At 42.1% G+C, this 20,732-nt stretch overlaps 1 protein-coding gene across 1 annotated transcript in view; it reads left to right on the top strand.

The window, feature by feature from the left end:
- The window catches only part of DNAJC3 (DnaJ heat shock protein family (Hsp40) member C3), a 49,274-nt gene that overhangs the window by 19,529 nt on the left and 9,013 nt on the right, over nucleotides 1-20,732 (top strand). Inside the window, exons 5-9 of the mRNA XM_073664151.1 lie at nucleotides 6,852-7,004; nucleotides 7,809-7,990; nucleotides 9,006-9,125; nucleotides 11,778-11,883; nucleotides 14,381-14,501. Of these exons, the coding sequence (XP_073520252.1) occupies nucleotides 6,852-7,004; nucleotides 7,809-7,990; nucleotides 9,006-9,125; nucleotides 11,778-11,883; nucleotides 14,381-14,501 (682 nt within the window). The remainder of the gene's footprint in view (nucleotides 1-6,851; nucleotides 7,005-7,808; nucleotides 7,991-9,005; nucleotides 9,126-11,777; nucleotides 11,884-14,380; nucleotides 14,502-20,732) is intronic.

A 20,732-nucleotide genomic window follows, 5' to 3' on the forward strand; every position in this document is an offset into this window, starting at 1 on the left:
TGGGTGTCATAACCATAAAACAGACGGGGCGGGGACTCGAGCACGTCACTCGAGCACCCGCTATACTCTGTGCATACCCGAGCACCCGATGCAAACTCAAGTAGCTAATGACTAATGACAACTTATTCAATATGATGACCTAATGTTATCAAATTCTATGTTGTACTTGTGTGTTCAAAATGTTCACTATACCCCTTGATAAAATCTAGTTTCCAAAATGGTGTCACTTGTGCCTAAACAATGGAAACCCCCCACATCAGGGGCTCTCCAAACACAATATAATTATTCAAGCAAATTCTACATTCAAAAAGTCAAATGGCGCTCCTTACCTTCTGAACCCTGCCGTGTGCCCAAACAGTGGTTTTCCCCCACATATGGGATATCTGCTTACTCAGGAAAAAATACACAACAAATTTTGGGGTCCATTTTTTTCCTGATATCCTTGCGAAAATTAAAAAAATTGGGGTCTAAAGTAACATTTTTGTTAAAGTTAATTGTTAATTTCTTTTCTTCCACATTCCAAAAATTCCTGTGAGGCACCTGAAGGGTTAATGAATGTGGTTTTGCGCACCCTGAGGGGTGCAGTTTTTAGAATGGTGTCACTTTTGGGTATTTTCTGTCATAAAGACCCCTCAAAGTCACTTCAAATATGATGTGGTCCCAAAAAAAAAAAGTTTTGTAAATTTTGTTGTAAAAATGAGAAATCGCTGGTCAACTTTTAACCCTTATAGCTCCCTAACAAAAAAAAAAATCTTGGTTCCAAAATTGTGATGTAAAGTAGACATGTGGGAAATGTTATGTCACACAAAATAGTTAAGAAATATCTCTCTGATTTTAAGGGCATGAAAATTCAAAGTTTGAAAATTGCAAAATTTTTACCAAACTTCTGATTTTTTTTTCCCCACAAATAAACGCAAATCATATTGAAGAAATTTTGCCACAATCATGAAGTACAATATGTCACGAAAAAACAATCTCAGAATCAGGGGAATACGTTGACGCGTTCCAGAGTAATTACCTCATAAAGTGACAGTGGTCAGAATTGTAAAAATTGGCCTGATCATTAACGTGCAAACCACCTTTAGGTGTACTGTGGTATTAGTTGCCTTTTTTGGTGCCAAATTCTTCAAAGTGGCGCATGGGATTCATTAACCTGATGCAAAGTCAGAAATAGGGGGGGGGGGGATAAGTGATAAGACGCTGGTGGGTTCCACCTTGGTCTGCAGATAGTGTTAGGCTATGTGCCCACAATGCAGAATTGAAGCGGAAAATTTCAGCTGCATTTCCTTGCCAGTAAAAATGCATGCGGATTTTAACACACGTTTTTACATGCGGATTTGTCTTGCGTTTTTCTAATGCATTGAGTAGGCAAATCCGCATGCGTAAACGCACAAGTAGTGGACATGCTGCGGATTTTTCAGCACATAAAATCTGCTGCGGAAAATTCCGCACCATGGGCACAGACCATGCGGATTGTCATTGGGGACCATGTGGCACGTATTACCAAGCGTTTAAGGCTATGTGCCCACGATGCAGAAATGAAGCAGAAAATTTCCGCTTCATTTCTGCATGTCCTTGCCCGGAAAAAACGCATGCGGAATTTGACATTTGTTTTGCACATGTGGAATTGCCATGCGTTTTTCTAATGCATTGAGAAGGCAATTCCACATGCGTAAATGCACAAATAATGGACATGCTGCGGAATTTTCCGCACATCAAAAACGCTGTGGAAACTTCTGCAGCATGGGCATTGAAGTTGCGGAATGACATTGGGGACCATAGGGGAAGGATTACCAAGCGTTTTACAAGCGTTTACGCTGCAGCAAAAAAACGCTTGAAAAGCGCATCGTGGGCACAGACCCTTAAAAGCATTTCCGCTGCAGAAATTCCGCAGCAAAAAAACGCTTGAAAAACGCATCGTGGGCACGCAGCCTTAGCTGTAATCAAAGAACCGCTCGGTAGGAAGTGCAATGAGATAAATGATTTAACTAGCGCTGGTTCCTTAGGGTTAGGCGTTTAGAGTAAAAAGTAAGTAGAAGATTTTATAAAAGAAATAGAAGTTCAATAAAATTTCTTTTAAAAGATTCTATTAAAAAGTCGGATAAGGTGCATTAATACAATTGGATGTAAGGTCCACCGTAGAGAAGTCCAAATTCATCTTAGATTGTCGTGGGTTCCTGAGGTACACTCTAAAGGAGCCAGCGCTAGTTAAATCAAATATATTAAAGTCAAAAATAGTCGTGTTTTTTTACTTTAAAAATCATCCTTTCTACAAAATGTGCAAAAATATTGGTGTACTCAAGAAATATACCAGGGGAGAGGGGTGGACTAGTGTGAAAGTGCGCTAAATTTTTATCACGTTTGTGTGTGTATATAGAACCTTAAAGGGGTTATCCACTACTAGTTTTTATACAGTATATAAAAAATCCTTCCCTACGGGACCCTTGCTGTTACTCCGCAGCATTGCCCATGTCCCTGACTGCCTGCTCACACCAGTGGGGGATGTTACATGAATGCAGCAGCCATTGAATGGTGACTGTCTTCTATTTGACTCTTCCACCCCAGACAGGATGGCTTTTTTGGGCTCGGACTGCAGTATTATGACTTTGATTGGTCGATAACGTCAATCTGCTACTAATCTGTTAATGTGTTCTCATTTTGTGTTTTAGAGATTAATTGACAGGAGACTGTTTGTTTGTTTGCTTTTGTTTCAGCTTTTTTGATAATATTCCCGCTTCTTTCCACATGGGTGATGCATATTCCTGTATAGATAGAAAGATGTTTACTTGTAAAACTCTCTCCTCCCCACATGGTGCAGTTTTAGTTATTTTCCTGCAGATGGCGCCAGAACCCTAGTTGCTGTGTCCCCTCTCTCCACTTGCTGCAGTGTGCCATAGTGATAAGCACTGGTCTGATAAATCTTCTTTCCAGTGACCTATAGTGATAACAGGTCTCTGTAAGCCGTACTACAGTCACAAATCCAATTATAGAGGCTGCTAAGATTTGTATTTATGAGAAGGTGTTGAAAATCAAATTATGCACTTATTGTCGGATTTCTTTTATTACTCGCTGTATCCCCTCAGGACTGTGAAACCAACACATTTGGGAAATATTTATCATGAATAAATTATGATATTTTAATGGAAAAACTTATGCTGCCTGTGTTTTACCAGTTGGCGGGAATAGTTACCTGTTTGTTGATTCGTACGGACAAAAACCTTTGTAATGAATCAAATTTTAGTTATTTTTTTTGCTAGGGTCTTAGACTTTGTTTTTCTTTTGTGCTTGCGTTCTTGAACAATAAGCCGGCCGTGTACAGAGGGGTTTATTTATTCTGCTTTAAGTTGGCTTTGAGTGGCACTGGTGTATGAAGCCACCGGTGTACCGGCTTCTCCCGGCTATCACATCTCAGCTGCTTGTGGCAAAAGGTTTCTTCATACTTTGATTAAGACGAGGCAGGCTCCATGGTGTCAGCAAGTCCATGGATGTCGTGTTACAGATTAATGTCATTCATTCTGCTGCGATGGAACATCTAATATTCTCCTTGAAAGTATGAAATAGCTAAAATAACTTTCAGCCTGAAAATGGCTCCTGCCACTGCACAATCATCAGTGCGGGGATTTGTAGACCGTTGTATTATGCCATTATATGGTGGATTGAATGAGGTCACTATGAGATATGGCTCACCCAGCAAACACTTCAGCGAAATTCCACTCTGTCATGTCTATTCCTGGGAAATCTGGGTGACAGGCAACATTACTGCCATTACAGCTTCCACAGGGTTTCCCACCAAGTTCTTAAACGTCTGAAGAACAACCTACGGAGCGAAGACCCTTACAGTCAGAAAGTGTTTCCTGTGAATGCTGGCACACAGCTGTAATGTCAAAATGTCTGTCGCCCAGCTTTCCCAGAAATGAAGATGGCTAATAATCATAGAGTAAGCAGTCAGGGCTTTACTGTGGGACTAAAGGAGAATGGTCTCCTCCCCAGCAGACTATACCTTGCCTGCTAGCCTCAGGCCTCCTCAGGTTAGTGAGAAAGCAGTAGGAGAAGCAAAAAGAATAGAACATGAAAAAAAATCCAATTACATCTTGAGATAGAAACCAACATAAGTGCACAACCGAGCAACCAAGGGTGGATGTTATGTTCCCCCAATGAATACTACGAGAATAATATTTTACAGTACCAAAAATCTTAATTTCTTGGTCACTTCATTGGGGAACACAGCAACAGTGGGCTGTCCTAAAGCTGTCCCTGGGGTGGTAATGAAAATTAAATGTTATGCATTGTTATATGTTATTACAGAAGTTTTCCACTCCTTCTCAAACTGCTGCCTGGATGACTACCGCTTGCAGTATTTGCCTGCCAAGGCTTTCATCTGGGGAAGCAAAGGTGTGAACCCTGTAAAACTTTGAGAAGGTATGCACTGAGGAGCAAGTAGCTGCCTTGCAGAGTTGTAGAGCAGATGCCTGGTGCCGAACCGCCCAGGAAGCCCCTACCGCCTGTGTAGAATGCACCTTAGTCCTAAAATAGGGGTGCTAGCCAGTGCTCAATTAGGCTAAGAATAGTCATTATTGGAGGCTAATAGTCGCCTTAGAGGCAGCCATGCCTTCCGGTTTGACAGTCTGACTGCCTGAATGGAGCAATGGCCAATAATTATTGCCGTATGGCATGACAACATCCATTTTGTGTAGGGCTCTCTCAATTAGATGAAAGGGTGCCGTGCAAAATGAAGGCACAACAATGTCCTCATTAAGGTGGAAAGCCGAAACCACCTTAGGGAAGAAGGACAGAACCGGCCTCAACACTACCTTATCCTGGTGGAGGATGCGGTAAGGAGCGTGGCAGGAGAGAGCTGCCAGCTCCAATAACCTTCTGATGGTAGTAATGGCTATAAGAAAGACTATCTTTTATAAGAAAGCTGTAGCACAGAGATCTCCCTAATGGTCTCAAAAGGCAGAGACTGAAGAGCCTCCAAAACAAGACTAAGATCCCACGGGTCAAGGGGAGATAGATGCCATGTCCTAGTATGCGCCAGTCCTTGGAGAAATGTTCTGACCTGTGATTAGAAGCCTGGTCTGTCTGAAAAAGAACAGCCATGGTGGAGACCTGTCCCTTGAGAGAGCTAAGCGCCGGTCTAAATCTAAACCTCTAGAGAGTCTAAACCTAACATCTGTGTGACTGCAGACTTATGAATCCTCCCAGTGCAGGCACTGTGCGCTGCGGGGATTCACCGGTTTCAGACCCGGGACTGGAGGATATGTATGAGTCACACTTGTATGGAGCAAGTATATGGGAGTGAGGCTGCGCCCACTGTCCAGGAGTATGTATAACTCATACATACCCTTTAGTCCCGGATCTGAAACCGGCAAATCCTTGCAGTGCACAGTGCCTGCCCTGGGGGAATTCATAAGTCTGCAGTCATACACAGTGACTGCAGACTTATCGGTTTGGACCGGACAACCCCTTCAAACTGGGTCAGGGACGCAGACCCCTTTTGCCTCTAACTGACACAAAAAAAACTGAAGGAGCCTGAGGCTTGGAGGCGAGGTGTAGTCTGCTGGGGAGGAGCCATTTTCATTTAGGATGTAATTATAGTGTCAGCCTCCAGGTGGCAGCAGGCTAATTCACGGTTTCTTTGTCCTCCAATGAAGTGACCGAGAAATCAATCAATTTTTTTGTTTTTAGTTTTGTGTGTTTTTTTTTTTCACATTTTTGTTTTCACATCTTTATTTTTTACTTTCACTATGAAACCACTTATGTGCCATGGTCCCCAATGGATTGAAGGTGGTCTTTCTTATCTTTGGCTAAATCGTATGTCACAGGGGAGATTAAGTAAAATATAGATCAAAAGATAGGAATCCTCTTTATTACAACTCATGCAAATGGGAAGCCTCAGGGGTCCTGAGCACATAATGGCGCTCTTCTGAGGTGGTTAAAGGGAGTCCTTCAACCCAATCTGAAATTATAAATTAAGCACACAGCCTTGTATGGGGTGTAGCACCTATAAAAATGTGACCTTTAGTATTGCTTCTCATCAAGCCCGTGCTGTCAATCACCAGTGAGGTAGGTGGTGACATGTAAAACCAGTGGGTGGAACTGTGCCCTGAGCCTCCTGATCATGCCCAGGGTGCACCAACCAGCCTAATTAGCATGTCTGATTAAACTTTAGTTTCTGCAGAATGGAGGCAGCAGTTAGCACACTAAGGGTGTGATTTTCATAGGGACTGTATTCCCTTCAATACTATGTTCTTTGTCTATACTGTCAGTTCGTGCTGGCAGAGCCCTTTTAAAGGGAGACTTATCAGTGCTGAATGACTATTCAAGCCAAGCACTTGCGCTCGGTGCACCCTTGGTGTGGCCAAACATTTAAGTGCACCTTCCCACCTACTTGTTTTCCCCCTCCTTTGACAGCTCTATTTCCTTCACTCTATTAACTGAGCATGATCAATCCCCAGGGTTGTTACTTTTCTTTTCACATTTATAGACTCGCTACTAGCAACGTCTTGTTCCAAACAAAGCTTGAAAGTACGTAGTCCCAATTTAGACCCATAGGCTGCAATGTTTGCAGTGTATGGATACAATCCAGGATGTTTCATGCATTTTTGTTTTCAAAATGCCAATCCAGCCTCCTCCCCTTCTAGTCTGTTGTATTTGCTTGATTACGCGAAAGCTTAATTGACAGGTGCATGATTATGGCCATTATCCTATATTATTTTAAGGAATCCTAACTTTGGGAGCCTTATTGATTTTTGCCACACAGTGTACTGTGTAAATCATGGCCAGACTTTTTTTTTTTTTTTTTTTAAGATGTTCTCACTTTCTGCTTTGATCTTGTTGTTTTCTTAAAGCTGAAGTCTAATCCAAGCGATCACGAAGAGAAAGAAGCCACCGCCCAGCTAGCAAAGTCAGATGAAATTCAACGAATGCGTTCACAAGGAATAGCTGCCTACGACCAAAATGATTACACCACTGCAGAAAGCTTGCTAAACGTGGTCTTAGAGGTAAGTGGCCACCAAATGCTGGTTAACATTGCCACGTGGCTGAAGGCTTTCACTGGTTGCACCTAGAGATGAGCAGATCTATTCTCGGGACGCATGTCCAGCATCCAGGTCAGTCTTACCTGGCGGCTAGACAGGAGACCCACAAATCTCACCTTCTGGCTTCCCCGGCACAGCATTTGATTCGAAAGGGCTGACGCAACGTCATCTGGCTAATTAAGTCACGCTGGGGACATCTTAAGGTAAGAGTTTACGGGCCTCCCGTCTAGATACTGGGTACCACTGAACTGGGCGCTGGACCGGAGTCCTGCAAATGGAATCGCTCATCTCTAGTTATGTTTTTTTGTATAGTTAATATTTATATGTAAATATTCCCTCTTAAATCCAAAATTACATTCTCTTGCCAAAGCCACATGGCAGCCCAAGTCTGTATTCAAGTGCGGTCCGTATACTATGCACATTTATTCTGCACGGCGTTATGGCCTCAGCTTGATTACAAGACATCCGCTGCCTCCAGTCTCCAGAGGAAATGTGAGCAGCATTTAGTTGATTCCTTTTAGCTAACAGACCTTGAGTGGTTTATGTACTGAAATGGAGAAACTCTTTAAAATTGTTGTTTTTGTTTATGTCTCGATGTTTTTTTTTCTTAAGGTCCCTTCCTGAGTGTGTCTCTTATTGCTTCTCTGTAATTACTTGCACAATAAAGAGCGTCTGTAGTGCTTTGTTTTTTCAGTATTGCGCTGATCCTTGTTTAGATGTTACCAGCACTCTGCATAGGTGAATAATGACTGTTTTGTTTTCTTTAAGACTTGTGTGTGGGATGCAGAAATGCGAGAGCTGAGGGCAGAATGCTACATCAATCAAGGAGAGCCCGGGAAAGCCATCAGTGACCTGAAAGCTGCCTCCAAGCTGAAGAGCGATAATACCGCAGCCTTCTACAAAGTCAGCCGCATATATTATAATTTAGGGGACCATGAGATGTCGCTCAGGTGAGTCTTTGTTTGCACAGTGATCTGTTTTATTGCTGCATTTCCTAAAAGTGACATTTACTGCCGCTGTGACATTTAAAGGGGTGTTCTCATTATCACCTTTACAAGTGCATGATTGCTGGGAGTCAGCCTGCTGGGCGTCCCGGTGATGCCGAAGTGAATGGAGCAGTAGTCTGTATGTATAGTCTATACTCCATTCAATTTTGGCACTTTTAGGGCGAGTTGAGCTGTCAGTCCTATAGAAGAGCATGAATTAGTGGTCACTTATTCACACAAGGGATTAGGGGACCTCTATTCTTGAGATCAGTGGATATCCCAACAGTTGGACTTTTCTGAAGTCTCATGACAGGCAGGATTACAGTGACGGATAACACCTCAGTTCACAATGACTTTATATAATATATCAATAAAAGCGTAGGGGCTGATAATGTACATGTGGATTTTTTGAAGGATCAGGAAGTATGAATAAGAGAAATAAATACAAAACATTTTATGAAACAATAAATTTCCCATAAACAATTATATTCTAACGATATATTCTGTTTTAAAGAGGATATCATTTGTCATAAATATAGTTTTTCACCTGGTATAAATTCCACTGTTCTTCCGAATATGGTGTTTTTGTTTCCGGCACCTCTCCATTCCCGAGATATAGGTCTACCCTCCCCTGTATGTAAATCTAGTCTTCAGTCAAGTGGGCATGACTCCAATGCGGAAAGGTTGAGAACCACACCCCCTTGGCTAAAAAGGCTAGATTGAATTGAATCTACTTGCTATATCCACGGGACAACTATTACGGATCTTTCATCACTCGCTGGACCATTGTAAAACTTTAGGCCTTATAGAGATCATTTCATCTTCAACTTGCTTAACTGTTCACAATAACTAATTTTGACCAGGGGGGTGCCAAAACTTTTAAGTGTGTGTATATAGATAGATTATAACTTGTATTGTCTTGATTTGCTCTGTTAATAGAAAAGGGTAATTTTTATAAAAATATATCTTTAATTTTCAGTGAAATCCGGGAGTGTTTAAAACTTGATCCTGACCACAAAGATTGTTTTTCCCATTATAAACAAGTGAAGAAGCTGAACAAACAGATTCAGACCGCTGAAGAGCATATACAGGAAGGAAGGTACATGATACTGACTGGAATAAAACTGCTGTATGCATTACAAGGTGTGTTCACACTTGGTGGATTCCCTACAGAACATTGTTAATAGAGAATCTACCGCAAATTTTAGTTTTAAAAAGCACAATTTTGAGTGGGAAAAAAACACTACTTCTGAGAATTCCTATAGGACATGGATGTGATGCAAATGTCTGCCAGTTGCAGTTCAAAAGGAAGAATCTGCACTTAACACAAACATGACAACACCTCAGTTCACACTATAAATGTAGCAACTTAGAAAATTCATTAACCTACTAGATGACAATGATACATTGGGGTTTTGCTTAAAGAGAACCTGTCACCAGATTTGTCCCATACGAGCTAAGGCCAGTGCCAGAATCATGAATGAAATGCATAGGAACCAGAGTTGCAACCGCCCGGAAATTATAGGACTGTCCATAAATATAGGGCACGTTTTCCCCTGTTTTTAAAAGAAAAAAAAAAATGTAAGGCGTTGGTGATTATTTTGAAGCTGAAGAAACTTTATACAGATTATTTTGCCTTATCATTTTACAGTTTGCAGTGACTGCAGCTGTTCATATCAGAATTATGAGCTGTAGACATGGATCACTGATCATAATGATTTATTATGGTTTTCCAATGTGTCCATAAAAAAAAAATATTGTCTGTCTGTGATTTTTTTCATAAGCTGTCGAGAAAAAAATAATAAGCCAAGTTGGCAACCCTGCTAGTAATAGTGCTATGGATAAAGAATGGTATCTAAATGTCCTCCAAGTCAACTTCTCCCAAAAGGTTGACATTATGGGCTTATTGCCAGGACTGTCCCCACCAGATCTCAATCCCTCTGAGAACCTGTTGTTAATCCTTGAAGCAGGTGGACAAAGCACAGAAATTGTGATAACTCCAAGCACTAATTATACAAGAATGTGCTGCTATCAGTCAGGATTGGGCCCAGCAGCTGACATCCAGCATGTCGGGGTGAGAGGGAGAAGTCTTGAAAAATAAGAGACAATGCTGTAAATATTAAGACTTTAAAAACAAAACACTACTCCAAAGGCATATATAGTACATATTAGCTAGAGAAAAATATATCATATCTCCCCATTTAATCAACATAGACAAAACTATGCAGTGGGTCCCCAATCATAACACCTAAACTTGGAATAATTCCAAATACCACTTGCAAATATATAACATTCTTTATTGACAAAATAATAATTAAAAAATCATTATTAAATGATCACAAAGTTTAAAAAGATTTTTAAGAGGAAAAGGATGAAACAAAAAAATCAAGCACATATAGACAATAATAATTTCCCAGTGGATTCTAATTCCTATGGGTAAGTATTCATAGAAAAAGGACTAGGTAAAGTAATAGTAGTGACAGCTAATGATATACTAGAAAATGTGGCCATACAAATGAAGTCATAGGTCGTATGCCTTATTAGTGAAGACCCTAAGATTGAATACAATAGTATAGCTCACAAAAAGGATCTATATGGAGAGAGTGACAAAATGATGCTTGCCCTAATGGGAGCACCAACCCAGGCCATTTAACTTACCCATCAGGAATATCGCTGCGTACAGTCCCATGCCACAAGTAACGCCCCAACGTGCGTTTCGCACATCCAGTGCTTTCTCAAGGGGAGTGTGTAGTCTCCTACACACTCCCCTTGAGAAAGCACTGGGTGTGCAAATCGCGCGTTAGGGCTCTCCATATAGATCCAACGCGCGATTTGCACACCCAGTGCTTTCTCAAGGGGAGTGTGTAGGAGACTACACACTCCCCTTGAGAAAGCACTGGATGTGCGAAACGCACGTTGGGGCGTTACTTGTGGCATGGGACTGTACGCAGCGATATTCCTGATGGGTAAGTTAAATGGCCTGGGTTGGTGCTCCCATTAGGGCAAGCATCATTTTGTCACTCTCTCCATATAGATCCTTTTTGTGAGCTATACTATTGTATTCAATCTTAGGGTCTGTAGGTCTTAATGTAAGTGAACTAGAAAGATTAGATATACATATATAACAGAACAGGATTTCTCTGTTGCACAGTGTGGCTGGAGTATATATCCCATTCACAGTGTGGCTGGAGTGTGTATCCCGTTGCACGGCGTGGCTGGAGTGTGTATCCCGTTGCACGGCGTGGCTGGAGTGTGTATCCCGTTGCACGGCGTGGCTGGAGTGTGTATCCCGTTGCACGGCGTGGCTGGAGTGTGTATCCCGTTGCACGGCGTGGCTGGAGTGTGTATCCCGTTGCACGGCGTGGCTGGAGTGTGTATCCCGTTGCACGGCGTGGCTGGAGTGTGTATCCCGTTGCACGGCGTGGCTGGAGTGTGTATCCCGTTGCACGGCGTGGCTGGAGTGTGTATCCCGTTGCACGGCGTGGCTGGAGTGTGTATCCCGTTGCACGGCGTGGCTGGAGTGTGTATCCCGTTGCACGGCGTGGCTGGAGTGTGTATCCCGTTGCACGGCGTGGCTGGAGTGTGTATCCCGTTGCACGGCGTGGCTGGAGTGTGTATCCCGTTGCACGGCGTGGCTGGAGTGTGTATCCCGTTGCACGGCGTGGCTGGAGTGTGTATCCCGTTGCAGAAGTACAGAATTAATAGATTTTACTTGCAGTCTGGATTTAAGTATTAAGCCATTTTCTTGCAGGTATGAAGATGCTATCGGTAAATATGGAGCCGTTTTGAAAACTGAGCCAAATGTCCCCACGTACGCTGCACTGGTTCAGGAACGTCTGTGTCACTGTTACTCAAAAGTAAGTGATGACCAAGTATAGTGACCGTACAGTGATTGCTATAACGGCAGGGCAGCAAAATGTATGAAAGCCTCTGATCGGCTGCAGTATTCACATTCTGTCAAAGTGGAAGAAGCCATGAGCATGGAGGAGAGACAAAAGTGTGGGAGCTATGTATTTTATTTTTTCTTTCCACTTCCTGGACCCAGTAATACGGGGTTGTCCAGTAACAGCCCTTTTAACTTGTATGCAGAAAAAACATGGTGGGATTCATTCCTAGAAAAAAAAGTGTGGTGAAAATGGTTTATAAAATTTGACGTGCCCTGTGTAGAGATCAATGGTCACCGTAAGCTACCTCTTCCACCATTTTTTCCCCAAGAAATTACTATCTTAATTACCATTGAAATTTTATTATTGTTATAGCAAACTTTATGGCTGCAGCAACTTTGACAGAAGGACTGTAGCCTGTTTTATAAGCTTTCTGACAAGCAGTGGGGTGATCTACATTGCTGGTCAGCGTCATGGCGTTTTTTTTTTTTGTTTCTTTTTTTGCTCGTTTTTTTTAGCTTTAGAAAAAAGACGTTCCAGAGGGGATCTCATTTACATGTATAAATATATGTGTGGTCAATACAAAGTACTGGCACATGACTTATTCCTTCCTAAGACCATACGAAGGACCAGGAGGCACTCATTATGGGTGGAAGAAAGGCGATCCGGCAGCTAAATAGGAAAGGGTTCTTTACAGTCAGAGCAGTCAGACTGTGGAATGCCCGACCACAAGAGATAGAAATGGTAGACACTATAACAGCTTTTAAAAAAGGGCGGGATGATTTCCCCAATACACATAACATTGTGAGTTATAGATAATTTAGTGATAAAATGTACAATTTGGTGGGGAAGGTTGATCTAGGTCTTTATTCAACCTATGTAAATGCAAAATTAAGCAACTTTCAGAATATTCTACATTTACACATTTTCTACCATTTTGTTAATGTGGACGCAGCGGCAGGGTGGGGAAGGAGACTGTATAGATAATGAGTGGCTGTGGAAGCATGCAGGTCACACAGGCTGTACTGCATCACAGTGTAGATGGGGAGGAAAGCGCACACAAACTTTCAGGAGAGTGATCCCCATAAGTTGTGTAGAGGGGGGATGTGCCCTCCAGGCTCTGCAGGAGGGCCAAGTGGATGGCACATGGCTTCATTGTCTGGCAGCACATGGGAGAAGAGATCTTATGGGCTGTAGGAGCATGAAGCAGTCCAGGCATGGAGCTGTGACTTGTACATCAGGCAGTTACGGCAGCAGTATCAATGACACACTGAAATCATGGAGGATGTCTTATAGGGGAGGAACGACCCCATAGTAAAGCCTAAATGCAGGTTGCAAACTAAATATCAGGGGTCTAATCTAAAATTAATGAAGACTGCAGCATAAAGCTTGCTCAAGCTTTTTTTTTTTTTTTAACTAACATTTAAAACCATTTTCTTCCATGCCAGAGCTGTTCATAGCTTTTAAGGGGAATCTGTCAGCAAGTTTTTGCCATCTAATCTGAGCGCATCACAACGAGGCGATAGAAACCCTGATTTCTAGGTCTGTTTCACTTACTGTGCTGCTTGCTGTAGTTTTGATAAAATCACAGTTTTATTAGCAGGAGATTATTACTAGAGGACTAGTGAACCTGCTGCAGTGTCATCCACCACTGTGACTGGTTTCTGCCTATGCACAGTATACACAGAAAGCTGCCAATCAGTGGTGTGAGCCAGGTTATACAGCATTCAGTGAACTGGTAGATCTGCAGCAGACAGAACAGTAATTTTATGAAAATCTACAACACTCAGGTCAGTAAGTGACACATTGCTGGAATCAGGGTCTCTGTCCATACATTATGCAGCTCTAAGATTAGGTAACAGAAAACCTGGTGACAGATTCCCTTTAATGACAAAGGAAGATGATGCGGTTAAGATGTAATTATACCTCCTCGTCTGTTCCTCCATTTCTCCTCGCCTGACACGTCTGCTTTTTATGTACCAGCGTGATATGTCACATTCTCCCGCTGACAGTTACAATCTTGCAAAACGTGCTGTCTTCCCTGAGTGTGAGGCAGCGCTGACAGACGCCGGCTGGATTCCTCCGCTCGGTGTATCCTGACATCTGCCTCCGCAAGCAGCCAGTGCTGGAACTGCTAATTTCCTATTGAGCAGCTGACATGGCGCGGATTACCGTGCAGCCTGTGCTGTATCCCTTACTCTGTGCACCTTCCTGCTTATGGCAAAGTCTATGAAATCTTCATAAAGGTGTGATCAGCAGAATTGTAAACTTAACCTCTCATATTCCATTAATATTTATTCTCCTTTGCTATGAATGGCGTTTGGTCTGTATCTACTTTTATTTGGTATTGGCTGATCCATAATGTATACCCTTCTTAATGTATCACAGTGGTAATAAAAAGGTTTAACAATGATTTTCTGTAATGTACTGTTGACGATAGGAAAATGTGCTATATTCCTGTTCATTCCAGAATCAGCAGCCTACCGAAGCCATTAAAGAGTGCACAGAGTTCCTGCAGCAAGACCCCAATAATGTGAATGCACTAAAGGACCGAGCAGAAGCTTACATACAAGAAGAGATGTATGAAGAAGGTACTTTTCTCATTTATTTTTTCTTATATTAATCCTGTTTATTGAAGAGAGAAATACATTGTTTTATCAGACACTCTGTAGAAGGCATCTGTATTGTCATCAGTTTTCATTCTGTGAAGTAATGCCGGGTGATTAATCCCATTAATTTCGTTATTCCCATTTCAATGAACCAGGATTCTGATCGTGGTCAGAATCCCAATTTCTTAGCCCAGCCTCCATGGCTGTAGCCTCTAATCATAGATTACTGCAGGAAGAAAGTGAAGAGCTGATCTGCAGAATCTGTACACTAAGGTAGGCCGAGCGGTAAGTCCGGCATAGACGCCGCAGCGTCCTCTCCAGCTCTACCCACCCTGCAGTGCTGGGGGTACAGACACACAACTACAAAGCCAAATACAAAGATTACTGGATTAAATGTGCCTCTTAGTGTCTGAAATGATATTCAAAAACTCCAATGCCAATAAACCTGTATAGACGATGGGGGTCAACCATAGAGACTAGTTCTTGTATTGACCGAGAGTACAGATAATTCCTGTGACTATATAGATATACATAACTGCTCCTAATTGCACAATGCAAGAATTGACATCTCGTATAAAGTGCACTAATTACAACTAAATGAATCAATAAGCCATCATTAATATGCGTTGGTCAGACACCCAGCTTAACAGGATAATCGAGATGAAGTGGTTACAAGCAGGATCCTCACTCCGCTTTCTTGAATTGTCTGATATTGCTGGGACACTTACCCACTGCATTGTAAAGTGCTGCAGAAAATGTTGCATATATATATTTTTATTTCTTTTACAAAATAAATAGAAAATTAAACCCTGCCCTACTCAATGTGATATTCAGGGTTACAAATTATTTGAGACACTTTCTCGTAGATAATTTATTTTCTTAAAGGGGTTGTATCCCGATCATTCTTCAGAAGCCCACTGCTCCTCTGCCTCCCAGCTTCCGGGGAGTGATGATGTGATGGTTGTGCCTCTGTGGCATAGGCGTAGACTAGTGACACTGACGTTCACTGGCTGTTGCGATCCAGCAGGCTACAGAGCAGCACTTACAGGTTCTAAAGCAAAGAGCTTGATGGCGCTTCCTTCTTGCCTAGAAAATCGACCACCTCTGATACACTGCTGAGGCAAACAGTAACCTAGGCAATGTGGCGTGAACTATGTAGGATTAAAACCCCTTCTTTTTTTTAAGACTGGAGAGGATTTTGAATAAGAGGTAAATTGCATTGTTTTGGTATTTTTGTGTTTGTTTTTTTAATCAAGCTCTTTTTGCAATTTTACCCATTTTAAAGAGATGAGAATAACCCCAGACTCACTGTAAACTATTTATTCCTTACATAACTAACAAAATGCCATTTTATTATTCTGCATAATTACTAAGGCTGAAATAATGGCAAACCCTAAAGATGTAAAATAATATTTTACAGTTATTGTAATTCTCTTTCTATTGTTTCTATGGTGACTTGTAAATGTGCATTAGGATGAATCTAGAAAGCAGACAGCTTGTTTCTGAGAAGTCTGTATACGTGTCTTCAGGCTTGTATAGCATGATGGGAAGGGTCATTTCACCTTTAGGGGACCATGTACTGCTATTGCCGACCAATAGAGAAAGGATCGGACTGTACAGACCCCTCACAGCAGTGTAAGGGTCTACTCGCTCCCAAGCTATCAGAGCTGCCTTGAAAATTGCTGTAAATACATCACCATATTACCTAAGGACATGAAGACCATTGCTTCCCCATGTGTTGCTTCCCGTATTAAAGGGAAGCTGGTATAACTGCTATAATCCTATTAATTCAGTGTCCGACATTCAGATGTCCTTTTTGTCATAAGAGTTCTGCCCGTGTTTTTTATAGGTAGGCTACACTAGACACGACACGAGTTCTATGGGTCTGTTCACATGGGTGATGTTCTTTTCTGAGGACAAAAGAACCATGAAAAATTACAGAGACCTGTCCAATATTGTTCTGCAAGTCGAAGGGTCCGTGAAAGATGTTTTTCATGGGCTCGTAGATAAGAGAAAGTGGTGTGTGTGTGTGTGTGTGTGTGTGTGTGTGTGTGTGTACGAGAAAATGAGGCTGGCTGGTGCTGTCCCTTCTAATGGTTGTCTTTTCTGAAAGTGCCGTTGGAGCCTCCTGATCCTTGATGATATATGAAGAGGTTAACACTCGCAGCCAGCTAGATATGCTAATATGAAAGATGTCGTATTGACATTTGAATTTTAAGCTGATTGATTCTCGTTAGGAAAATTGTGACTGGCTTACTCATGGGGATTTGTGTGCATAATGCCAAATCGTATTTGTGCATAATGGATCTTTATTTGGCTTTCAGCCCTTTTCTTCTGCTTGTATGCGAGCCATGTCTAATATTTTTCTCCGGTATGTTTGCTGCACTAGGATGCGGCTTCTCCATATAAGTGTATATTGTTCATTCTGAGCGACCGCTTATTAATATTATCAGCCAGTGCTATAAGTTCCTTTATAAATGATTCACACTGGCTTTGGCGGATATATATGTCACCTCCGCTGTCACTAAATCAAGTCAAAAAGCTGTTTATATGGGGACACCTAGTTTAGCACCCTCCAGCCGCTCTCTACTTTGAGAAATGGGCATGTAAGTCAGGATAAGACAGGATTTATGTCACCTTCAGATAATTCGCACAGAAATAACCTCTCAAATTGTGAATTATTACAGAGGTGATCACAAGAATTTTTTTTTCTCCCCTCATCCGCTTCTTGAGACTAGATAAATAGGATCAGCATAGCTGAATTTATTATCCGTGATCCTGAGAACTGTGCTATTCTTACTATCCATGTTCCCAGGCAGAATATAGGATCTTTGTAGCTGCAGTGAAGAGCTGTGGGCTATATACTGACAAATGCGGGCTGGGATGTTAAAGTGCGTAACTCTGCCCAGCACTGTACATACTATCCCCCATTGCCAGAGGCCTCTGCTCCTTAGTGGAGGTCTTGGAAAACTAGGTAGACCTTCTAGTGTATGTTGTAGTGTTCTGATGGAGACGGCATTGTTGGCGCAGAGCATGGTAGAGGTTTGGGCTGCAGTCGAAGAGAACCTGATCGAAGTACAGAAAGTTACTTCTAGTTCGGCACCTGTTATGAAAGCTGTGGTTATTAGATCAAAGCAAGGATGCTACAAGGCTCATAAATGCCATCACAGATGGCTGTCCTGCTCTACAGATGACGCAATTGATGGGATGGAGAAACTGAAGCTAAATATTCTGCTTTGCCGCTTTCAATAGTCATTCAGGTGGTCGTACAGTAACTATTTTCTCGCGGGAAACATGCCCATTAGTAAAAATACCAATTCAGACTGATTTTCAATTAACTCGTTCTGCAGCCAGCAATAGACAGAAGGCAAACTGTTCAACATTTGTAAAGACTCAATTTCAAAAATGATTTTTAGGCACTTAAGTTGAAAAAAAAATAAATGAAGTTCTCCAAACATGGACAACCCCTTTAAGAGAAACATTCAGTTTATTTATACCAGGTGTTTTAAGCTTGCTGCCCCTGTTGCTTTCATCTGTGGCCCAAGAGGCACTGTAGCTCCCGAGACATCCGAAGAGGGGGCATGCCTGTTCCCCTTAACTCCATCATGCCGGAGCAGTGTGTCAGAGGAGGCATCTCCTTCCCGCTCTGCTGGATCGCTGGTGGCAGGTGAATATGGAGAGGAGGATTTTAACTCCTTCAGGGCATCTGCTGTATGTGTATGATGCAGTGGGAGGTGATTTCCCACAAACCATTGTTCATGTAGGCACCATGATGGCACCAAACTCACCAGTAGTGTGGGTGCCAGGTGTATGTCATAGCTGAGACCCTGCTGTTAGGGCCACAGGAAATATTAAACTCCTTATATACCACTGTCTGTAGCAGGGCTGTGGAGTCAGTAAGCCAAACCTCCGACTCCTCAATTTCCCTGACACCGACTCCACGACTCCCTCATACATGGCTCATGTTTAAGTGATAAATTTACTGTAGCACAGATTCATCTCAGCTAAAAGTCTAGACCCTTAGATCAGGAATAGGACAGACATTTATAGGATATTTAATTTCTTTCCCAAATGCGTATGAACAAAATATTCCCCACAAACTGCACTGAATTACTGTACCTAATTTATTTATTTTAGGAGTTGGACTCGGTCCATTTTATACCGACTCCACCAAAATGGGCTCAGACTCCGAGTTCACGCCTCCACAGTCCTGGTCTTTAGTGCCATTGGTATTTAGATGGTTATTTGATGGCTGTTTCTTTAAGCCTATCGGCACTCTTCAAACGCGAGGTGTCTTAGTTGCCATGGCAACCAGAGGCCTAGAAATGGCCTTTCAGTGGCCCATATGGTCCTGCAATAAGCAGTGCCTAAAAGGCGAAATCAGTGTAAAATTCTAATATCCTGTAGTACATAAGTGTTTCATTATATTAGATCAGTGATCAGACAAGTAAAAAGTTAATGTCCCATATAGGGACTAAGTAACCTTAAAAAAACAAACACAACAACAACAAAAAAAAACCTTGCCCCTAAAAACGCTGTTTCGTTTACATGAAAGTAAACCAAAAAAAGTACACGTTTGGTATTGTTACATTCAGAACGACCCAAGCTATAAGACCTGTACAATAAAATTGCAAAAAAAAGGAAATTTTTTTAATCCATTTCATTATACTGACACAAAAAATAGAATAAAAAATTATCTAAGTCGTATAGAAAAAAAAAAAATGTGATCGCTGGTTTTTACCATTAACTCCATAATAAAACAATAACCAGTCCACTCCTAGTAGACGCTGCAAGTAGTCAGAGAAGTAGTGATGTCTGATCACTGGGACTCCCCATTGAGCACGGTCTTGTGCCCCAAATTTGAATGGAGCTGCCATCAATCATGTGCGGTGCTGCTTTATGCAAAGTCTATGTGACGGATGGTGATTGCCTGAGCGCTGTTGGCAATCTGTCGGGTAGACTTGATATATGCACATACTGTACTTATTGTAGTCTGCAACTCAATGTGGATGCGGGGCATAAGATGGCTCTTCTTGTGATCAGTAGGGCTTCGAATGTTCCAGCCGCCCGTCTCCTGCCTTCAGATTGTTTCTCAGTGTAGACTTGCCTGTATGCGCGGAGTCTGATATTCCATGCTGTCTGACAGCGTTCGGATGTTCCAGACTGTGGAAATAGAATCCTTTCTACGTGTTAAATGACTGTTAAACACCTGTGTGTCTGTGCTGACACGACCACAGATGGAGCAGAGCTATGCTCTTTTATTCTTCCACTACTCCCCCCTAGTACAAATGAAGTAGTGGATTCCTACTGCGCTTATAAGTAACTGGACAGTATATTAACTTGTCAAAACCCTCGGCGTACCTGCTGCTGACAAAGTGGTAAATGTCAGCGAGAGCATCTGCTTATCTCCACCTGATGGCGAACACTAGTTGTTTTTATTTTTTTGCTTTGCCGTTTATCAAACCACTTGTTGGTGGAGAATACAACATATTTATAGGTATTGCTTGAAGCCTCCCAGGAAAGCTAGTTTTGACATTGATGCATGTTGATGTTGGCTCCAGCATGTAGAAAAAGCTTCCACTCATGAGAAATTCAGATTTTTTTTCTTTTAGTGCCCTTTCGGTTTTTTATTACCGGGATTTCAGATGTAATGTTTGCAGATTCATGTCATACTTCAGGACAGATTTGCACTGAGCTGTCAAGTGTCTAAGTAATATAAATTGGTCGGCACCTCCCGCTGTCTTGCCGGGAAACGGCACAAAAGACAAATGTAACACTTGCTGAGAGGGAACATCTGCTTGGAAATCATCTGATGCAAATACTTTGTCTTACTTAAGACTAGAGATGAGCGGTGTTCGACTAGAACTGTTCGCCAATCTCAAATTCGAGCTGTTTTGGGCGGTGTTCGAGTTGTTCGACGAACCCGAACGATTTGCAAAAAATTCGGCTGTTCGAGGTTATGTTCGATAACTGTTCGTGCACCAAAAGCGTGTCCTGCATGTCTGGCGCTATTTAGAGCACCAATCATGCAGGGATTGTCTACCACTCACTGTAATGCCACAGCCATGGTGGTTGTGGCATTACAGTGATTGCCCAAATCGATGGGAACAGTGCCAACAGTGAAACATGAAAAGCCGGCAATTCATCAGCGGCATACACCGGTACCCGACAATTTAGAACCGAAAGAATAGAGATTCACACATAGATTAGATA

This window comes from Phyllobates terribilis, unplaced genomic scaffold, assembly GCF_046119375.1.
Source record: "Phyllobates terribilis strain yellow unplaced genomic scaffold, ASM4611937v1 Scaffold_2__4_contigs__length_985480577, whole genome shotgun sequence".
In the NCBI taxonomy this organism is placed as follows: Eukaryota; Metazoa; Chordata; class Amphibia; order Anura; family Dendrobatidae; genus Phyllobates; species Phyllobates terribilis.